At 31.9% G+C, this 9,428-nt stretch overlaps 1 protein-coding gene across 1 annotated transcript; it reads left to right on the top strand.

The window, feature by feature from the left end:
- The first annotated feature begins 3,427 nt into the window (after positions 1–3,427).
- LOC106769360 (heat shock factor protein HSF8) lies at positions 3,428–8,739 on the top strand. Its single transcript, XM_014654956.2, has 2 exons — positions 3,428–3,836; positions 7,389–8,739. Exons 1-2 carry the CDS (start codon positions 3,579–3,581, stop codon positions 8,649–8,651), a joined length of 1,521 nt encoding a protein of 506 aa, XP_014510442.1. The 5' UTR covers positions 3,428–3,578; the 3' UTR covers positions 8,652–8,739.
- Positions 8,740–9,428: the final 689 nt, after the last annotated feature.

The raw sequence follows: 9,428 nt of genomic DNA, 5'->3' as shown, positions 1-9,428 counted from the left end.
GCCAAAGCCAAAACACACTCCAACCATACTTTAACCCTCACTTAAACCTCTTCCCTGCTTCACGAACAACTACACACACCATCTCCCTTCTCCATAATTATTTTATCTTTTTCCAAAATTTACACTCCAAGCAAACCGTACAATCACATATACCTTAACCTCTAGGAAACTAAACCCATCTATATTTCAGCAATCAATTCCATCATAACAATTTACAACCAATACATTTTTACACGCATAATTTCCAGCATCATAACACAAGCTAATTTATATTCAACAGGTACATAACAGTTTAAATCAACACACCAATTCAAGATTCAACATGCATATATCTCATAAATTAATTTCAAACAAAAATAACTAGCTCTCCTTACCTGATTTTCTCAAAGAGCAGTTAATTGAAAACGCCCTAACAGGAACCCACTCAGCGTTGAACTTATAGAACCTACAAATCACCGAATTGGTGATAGAACACAACTCTTAGAGTTAGAACATAATAGAAATTAGAAAAAGGAAGGTTCTAACTGTATAAAATCAGTAGAACCCCAAGCCCTAAGTTTCGAAAATAGCGGAGGAAAGGGAAAAGCACACTTACTGGTCGGAATGGAAAAACGTTCGGTTCAAATCGAAGCCTTTGGTGTAGTGAGTGCGGAAACACCTTCAAATCAAAATTTGATCGGTTTAGTGATCTGGAATTTTAGAGAGAAGACAGAGAAATTAGGAGAAAGGGTTTTCTAGAGAGAGAAAGGAAAATGGCTAAATAAGAATCTGATTTTCAGAAAAAAGCCTTTCTCTAAGACTAAGGCTAAGGCACCCCTTGACTCATGGATCTGACTGTCCCAAATATTAAGGCCTAATGACTTTAAAATAATTTCAGGCCTTTGCATAGAAAGGAAAAGATCTAACATGGAACATTTTTTTAAGGTTTAAACCTCTTTTTGGTCCCTAAGTTATAAGCGGATGTTCAGTTTAGTCCCCGTTTTTAAAAATGTAAATCTTTGGTCCCTAAGTTATAAAAAATGTATCAAATGAGTCTTTTTTTGACTTCTTTGATTTGTTTCTTAATAATAACAGTACTTTATATTGTTCTTTGTACTTTGACCATGAACATCAAAAAAAGACTCATTTGATACATTTTTTATAACTTAGGGACCAAAGATTTACAGTTTTAAAAACGGGAACTAAACTGAACATCCGCTTATAACTTAGGGACAAAAAAAGGTTTAAACTTTTTTTTAAAAAAGATCTAACAGGCTTTAACACTGCTATTTTTAATTTTGACTTTTTATATCATATTTCCACAAAAAAAACTTATTGTTATAGAGATATGTCAAAATAAATCATTAATATATTGGTGACAAAAATTTAGAAAATCCATTTTTCTTCTATATAAAAAAAGAATAATGTTTAGTTACCTTTTTGAAAATGAGTAGTTTAATAAATATTTATAAACTTTTTCATATAAAACATTGCAAATTTAATGCAACAATCCAAATTTTCTATTCTTGCTAAGTTTTCTTATATTTTCCCGTGTCATTTTCACGCATTGACAAGGAGGTCTTACATCAATGTCAAGCTTTCCCACATAAAAGACAAAACAATTATTGCATAAAAGCCGTTTAAAAGACAATTTTAATGTTTATTATTAACTAAAACTGTTTGAAGTATTGTTGACATAAATTAAAATCAATGTAACATATACTTTTTAAAATATAAATACTTTAATTATATTATATTATTATTATTATTATTTATTTTTTACAACTTTTTATGTGAATAATCATTAATTATATGAAATTAAAATTTAATGATTAAACAAATTAATGTTTTATGAAGGTATTAATGATATACTATTTATCAATGTAACTTTTACTTGACTTAATGTTATATTCTCAACCACTTTATATAAAAAAGTTAATTTTGTGATGCAATCGCTAAATTATACTTTTATAAATAAATATGATGATACAAAGTTATGATTTGATGACTGGATGAATGAAATTAACTTTATATAAAGTTGGTGATGGAATAACATTTTGCAAAAGTTACATTAATTTTATCAAATATAAAATTTGAAAGCGATTAAATTAACTTGTTTCAGAATGTTTTACTTCTAGATGGAATAATTTTTTTTAATTCACTTTCACGTAGATTATATATATTATATTTTATATTAACATAATATTATTTTATGTTTATTTATATAAACTAAGATTGATGTATTGTAATTTTTTCTAGGTATGGTAAAATGCGAATCATTTAATCGTGTTGTTGTATTCCTACATTAAAAACAATATAAAATTATACTTTAACTGAATAAATTGTTATAGTTTGATTATTATTAATATATATATATATATATATATATATATATATATATATATATATATATATATAATTTTATAAACGACATGAATTACTTTGTATTTATATTTTATATTTTGCCTAATTTTCAATTAATTTATATACATTAATCTTATAATAACAATTTTTTATAACACAATGTTTACTATTTTATTAAGGTTTAATGTCTTAATATATCCCTATTTTTTTTAGAATTTCAAATACGTCTATTTTTTTTTTTTTCGGCGTCTTAATTGAATCTTTATTTTATAAAATTGAATCACATAGGGTCTTTTCGTCAAATTGAGATGACGTCGTTAAGGAGGGTATATTGACAGTGTAGTTTTTTATTATGTGGCATTAAAAACGTGACTAAATTGTTTTTTTTTTTAATTTTTGAATTAAAAAATGAAATATTCATTTTTTATTAAAAAATTACAATTCAGTCACATTTTCAATGTCACGTAATAAAAAACTACACGGTCAATATACCCTTCTTAATGACGTCATCTCAATTTGACGGAAAGACGTTGAAAAAAAAAAATCCATTTGAGATTCTGGACAAGAATAGAGACTAAACATTACACTTTTTTTATCAAGACTTAAATATGTTTTTAGTCTCTCAACAATTTTTGTTTTAATTTCTCAAAGATACATTTTAGTCTTCTCGTTAAAAAAAAATATTGATTTAATCCTCTAATTAAAAACGAGCTAACGTGACACAATTTTTTTTTTAAGTTGTAAAAAAATTGTAAAATAATGTTAAAAGAACTTTTTCGTGTGAAATATGGAGAAACAGAATTGGATGGATCTAGTGAGAAATTTGAAAATCAAAGAGCTGACTTATGATGCTGGTGTCATCATTGGCGTTTCCCTTTTCGAAATTTGTCGCATGGTAAGTTTTTCAGTATAACGAGAAAAGAAAAATCTAAAAAAGGCATATCGTACGGTCTCAATTCTCAGTCAGATATAAATAAATGCCCATTTTGAATCCTGACCCATCATCGTCCATACTCTCTCTGTCTGTAAAATTTTCTCACTGGTTAGTTTTCGAACACTAATATATAAATATATATTTATAATAATTCATAATTTGCATCCCCAGGTTCCAACTAGGGTTTGAGTTTTTCCTTTTCTCTCTCAACCTGTAGAATACAAGATTACACATAACCAAACCCAGCATTTTTTTTCCCTTTAATTTTGGCTTCAGATTTTTTTATTATCGAAATTGTGAAATGGAGGGAGCAGGCAGTGGAGGCGGAGAAGTGTCGACGGCGGGGCCGACACCGATTACAAACGCTAACGCGCCGCCGCCTTTCCTGAGCAAGACGTATGACATGGTGGACGACCCTTCGACGGACTCAATTGTGTCGTGGAGTCCAACGAACAACAGCTTCATTGTTTGGAACCCTCCGGAGTTCGCCAGAGACCTTTTGCCGAAACACTTCAAGCACAATAACTTCTCCAGCTTCGTTCGCCAGTTAAACACCTACGTAAGTGAACCCCTTCTGACTTTCGTTTTCTACACATGGACCATTGTTTACCGGCAATTGTCAATTGGATTAACTGTTTCCGAGTGGGAAATGGAGGGTTTTTCTTGAATTGTTCTTTATGTTTTACCGTCCTTGGTCGTCGTTTCAACTGAAGTAGATAGTGGGCCTTGAAGTTGGAAGTATAATGGAGGAAGTAACTGTTATTTATTTCTCGGATATATGTTAGGTCAATCACGTAATTAAATTTATGGGTTGTTTTGTCTGGATGATTATGAAGAGTGAATGGATTGCGATTATTGTTTATTTGGGATGGACCACCTGAGGTGAATGTGAGGAAACATATCTTTGCTAGATAAGTTACATGATTGCTTGTTTATTTGTGTGATGACTCAAGGCATGTTTGTTGATTGGTCTGTCCTCTATTTGAGGCGATGCGTCAATGTTCGGTACAAAAAACCGAGTGATTAGATCCGATGATATGTTATCATACCTTAAAATTTGATTGTAGGCTGGTTTTACTATGTTGAATGTGTAACTTCTTTTTAAGTATGAAAAATTATTGGATTTAAGTTGAGTTTGTCAATTTTTTTTATTGTGGTAAGTTAAGGATTAGGGTAAAAATTCACCTGGTGGCTCAGCCGAAGCAGTGACCATTTTTGAGGAAAATAGAATTAACAATCTTTGCAACCACGTTTTGTGTAGTGCGGTCACTCCTAGCCTGATTTAGCTACGACTTTTTCCAGTTAGTTTATGGAGTTGAATTATGCTTAAAATTAACCTCTAAGATGATATCAAAATTTATTCCAGATCTATTGTTGGGTCATTTGCATTTGCCGTGCTCCAAGCTGGTAGCCCTAGGAATAGATGGTAGCGTTGAAAAGCCTCTTTAGTAGTGATCAATCCCAGGCAACTCTAGTTATGGCATGTTTTGGGGGTTCCACTAATTGTAGCTTCAAGGTGGGGATTTAGTTTTTCATCAACTAGATATACTACTTGAATAGAGTTTATAGAGCATGGACATTCTTCACTTTCCAGGTTGATTTTGTGGATTTGAATTAGGACATAAACCTAAATTCTAAGCCATAAAACTTAGTATTTGTGTTAAATAATGTTAGCTAGGTGATTTTGAATGATGAAAGGCCATTTGCCGCACATTCACGGTTATATTTCAGATCTGCTGAACACTTTCTATTAGAATGCAAATTCTATTAATTACTTCCTCTTCTAGTTATGTCATGTTTTGGGGGTTCCACTAATTGTAGCTTCAGGGTGGGGATTTAATTTTTCATCAACTAGATATACTACTTGAATAGAGTTTATAGAGCATGGACAGTCTTCACTTTCCAGGTTGATTTTGTGGATTTGAATTAGGACTTAAACCTAAATTCTAAGCCATAAAACTTAGTATTTGTGTTAAATAATGTTAGCTAGGTGATTTTGAATGATGAAAGGCCATTTGCCGCACATTCACCGTTATATTTCAGATCTGCTGAACACTTTCTATTAGAATACAAATTCTATTAATTACTTCCTCTTCTAGAGATCAATTTAAACTAAATGCTATAGCTATTTATTGACATTTCTACTCAAGTTAGGAGGTATTTATATACTTGGTTATTTTGGGTGCATTTGATGTCAAAATCTTCTGGCTATTGAGAACAAATTAGCTTGATTTACTAGAGATATAGTTAAGTTATAATATATAAGTGGAATTAATTCTCATTCTTTGTAAGTTAGTTTTGTAGGTTGCGTTAGATATCTAAAATGTACCACAATTTATCCTAAAAAGGTTTGTTGGGTTATCATATCACTTGTTATCAAGTTACTATAGAGTCTCACATTTGAGATTTCCATTTCTCAATTTGAATGGGTGTATTGAAGATCCCACATCAATTAGAGATATGATCAAATTATGGTATGTAAGTAGGTTCGAACCTCAAAATTCAAGCCAATTTTTATAAAGTTGAACCAGGCCTAAATCCATTTGAGCCTGTTATAGCAAGGTTTGATTGGTCTATCAAGTTCCTATTAAGTTCCTATTAGACTAACTCCAAATATCTAGTCCTATACTTGAGATGTCCAATTCTTGATGTGACGAGTTGTTGGAAATTTTACATCAACTAGAGATGCTTCTAAATTATAATATGTAAGTGAGTGTAAATTTTACCTTGTAAACTAGTCTGCAGAAGGATAAACATGCATATATTCGGTAAACTTATACACTATTGTTTTCTAGTTTTCTACACAATACAGCTTCTTCCTTCTAAATTTTATATAACCATAGTTTTTGACATCTTAACAACACGGGATGAACCATAGTTTTGGAGCCACATCAAATGATAACTGTTAATGATCATATGTATAGGCATGTTGGTCCATGTTTGTGTGTCTAAGTTTTTTAAACATTTCAAGTTATGTAACTCTTGGGAGTTTAGCTTATGAAAGCATCACAGCTTTTCTTAAATTTTTTTGGTAACCTTGTTGGTTTGTATGCTTATATGCAGGAGTAAAGTATCTAAATTCCAAAATCAAGTAGTGGATTGTGGGATTTTGTGGTGTTGTGCCACTGTGGCTTGTTATGCATCGCCTTGCATCACATTTTCATAAGCTGCCATTGCGGAGCCCCAAGTTGGTGCTAATCATGGCATTATTGTGGTATCACAGTTACTACTGATAATTCATGAGCTCCATCTTGGCCCCCTCTGTTTCGACAGTGCTTCTTGCTCTAGTTTTCACCTGCTATTGTTAGGAAATCATAGTTGTCGTTGTGTTGTGCATCCTCTCATGGTTTGAATTTCACCATTTACATATGTTTATTGTCATTTTCTTGCCACTCTACAGCAATTCATGGCATTCTTTGCTCTTGTTTGTGGCAACTCCTGTCCTGTTCTGTCCCACCTCTGTTCTCAAGGTTTTTTTTGGTTGTGTGCAGTTTACAAAGACCTCTGTCCTTTGCTCTGTTTTTTACTCTTGGATTTTATTATTGAAAATATTGCTTTAAAATTATTTTATTATTCACTAGAATTGTAGTCTTTTTCTTCTTTTATTACAAATTTTTAATTAGATTCATAATTTTTCCACCGGTGTCTGGGTTAAAGAAACAAGTAGCATTGGAATATTATAATATATATCAAATTTAATGTAATAGAAATGCATACACACAAGTTTGGTAGTGCATGTGTTTCGGCTAGTGTCCAATATATAAATCATAAATAATTTATCTTGTATGCATAAGTCCTGAGGTAGGCTGCTTTGCTCTGGCGTATGGGATTAACTACTTTGCCTAGAATCTAATTCCCAAGAAGAACCTGTCTCAGGCTATTGAGGAGCCTTTGTCATGCAGATGTAGGTTAAATGAATTATTCTGTTATGTTGCCCGCATAATCTTTTTGCTATATTTTGCATCTTATCCATATGTTACCATTTTTCATTTCCTCTTTCAAGATTTTCGGCTGTTAGTGCATGCCAAATGTTGTGTATATCAAATAAAAAGTTTTACATTTGGCCTCCTTGTGACCTTTATGTTTCTTACAACAATTCATCATTAAGCAGGGTTTTAGAAAGGTAGACCCGGATCGCTGGGAGTTTGCAAATGAGGGATTTTTAAGGGGTCAAAAGCACTTGCTTAAGACCATATCTAGGCGGAAACCTGCCCATGGTCATAATCATCAACAAGCACAACAAGTACACGGACAGAGTTCATCGGTTGGGGCATGTGTAGAAGTTGGGAAGTTTGGACTTGAGGAAGAGGTTGAAATTCTCAAGAGAGATAAGAATGTGCTTATGCAAGAGCTTGTGAGATTGAGGCAGCAGCAGCAATCTACTGATAACCAACTGCAGACTATGGTTCAGCGGCTTCAGGGAATGGAGCAACGACAGCAACAAATGATGTCATTCCTTGCAAAGGCTGTTCAGAGCCCTGGTTTCTTAGCTCAATTTGTACAACAGCAAAATGATAGTAATAGACGCATATCAGAGGCAAATAAAAAACGTCGACTCAAGCAGGAAGGTATTGGTGAAATGGAACATAGAGCTGCTTCTGATGGACAAATTGTTAAATATCAACCTATGATAAATGAAGCAGCAAAAGCAATAGTAAGGCAAATAATGAAATTGGATGCTTCTCGATTGGAATCTTTCGGTAATAACCCCGATAATTACTTCATTGGTGTTCATTCATCACCATCCAGTGAAATGGACAGGGGAAACTCTTTGAGTCGATCTTCTGGAGTAACACTTCAAGAGGTCCCTCCAACTAAGGTGCAGTCTTCTTATGTTCCATCTGCAACAAGGACTCAAGGGCACGGTCCTTCAACTGGAAAATCTGAGATTCTATCTTCTCCTCAAGTTGCAGCCTGTGAAGAAGTTACATATCCTAATAGAAATGTTTCAGTTGGAGAACCTAATGCACCTGCTATCCCTGTTACTCAAACAGATGAAATCATGCCGGACATTGCTACAATACCAGATATAGTGGCAGGAAACATTCTCGATATTCCTCAAGAAAATTATATGGCATCAGAAACTGGTGGTGACGGATACATGGGTCCTGCTTCATTTGGGGTGAATATGTCACTGCCCCTTGATTTTGATAGTATTTCAACTGAACCAGACATCGATGATTTGTTGAACAATCCTCACTTTTGGGATGATATTGTGCGAACTCCGGTATCAGAGGATATTGAAACGAATGGTCCTGAAGTATTCTATGAGAATGAGGTGCAGCCAACTGAAAATGGATGTGAAAAATCTCAACATATGGACCTACTTACTGAACAGATGGGCTTACTTTCTTCTGATGCAAAAAAAAATTGAGTGTCTTCTGAAAATGTACATTAACAATTTATATTGTTCAAGGTAACCGTATCCCCAACAATGAGTGATGTTCTTTTAGTACTAATTACACCTGCAAGTGCTCACTCAGAACTAACATGGATTTTGTTTAATCTGGCTTAGTTTGTGCATATCAGACCAAAACTAATTGTCTTGTTGTAGACTGATATTGATCTTTTACTTATATTTTACGAAATATTATTATTATTATTATTATTATTATTATTATAATTTATAATAATATTTAAAATTAATATTTAGATATGAATTTGTTTGTTATAAATTGTAAAATTGATACTAATGGATTAGTGACATATAGTAAACAATATTATCAAATGGTTAAAAATTATAATTAAATTTTTGAGTTATATATTATATTAAAATAAAATATGTATGCATAATTAAAATGTAGATATATTGTGTAATATTATTTCGTATACAATAAATACAGCCATAATGAAGTCGATGTTAGAATTTTTAAATAGATACACATGTAGACATAGATAATTTTAAAGAAAGAGAAATATTAAAATGATATTCACATGGAATAAAAGAAGTTAAACTTAAAATATTAGACAAAAATAATAGAGAGATATGAATGATCACAAATATATTGTGAAATGTAATATCTATTAAAATATCTTAGTAACATGAAATTTATTATCTAGAACCCAAATCCATTTTACAAGACTTGATAACATTTTAATATAATAATAATAATTTAAAAGACATTATTATTTATTATCTATTTTATTTTAG

This window comes from Vigna radiata, chromosome 7 (genome assembly GCF_000741045.1).
Source record: "Vigna radiata var. radiata cultivar VC1973A chromosome 7, Vradiata_ver6, whole genome shotgun sequence".
NCBI lineage: Eukaryota > Viridiplantae > Streptophyta > Magnoliopsida > Fabales > Fabaceae > Vigna > Vigna radiata.
Note: the sequence above shows the minus strand (reverse complement) of the source record. Positions and strands in the feature narration are given on the sequence as shown.

Coding starts and splice junctions, on each gene's coding strand:
- LOC106769360 (XM_014654956.2), top strand. CDS start 3,579: ATGGAGGGAGCAGGCAGTGGAGGCGGAGAAGTGTCGACGGCGGGGCCG. Junction 3,837..7,388: donor TTCGCCAGTTAAACACCTAC/GTAAGTGAACCC, acceptor ATCATTAAGCAG/GGTTTTAGAAAGGTAGACCC.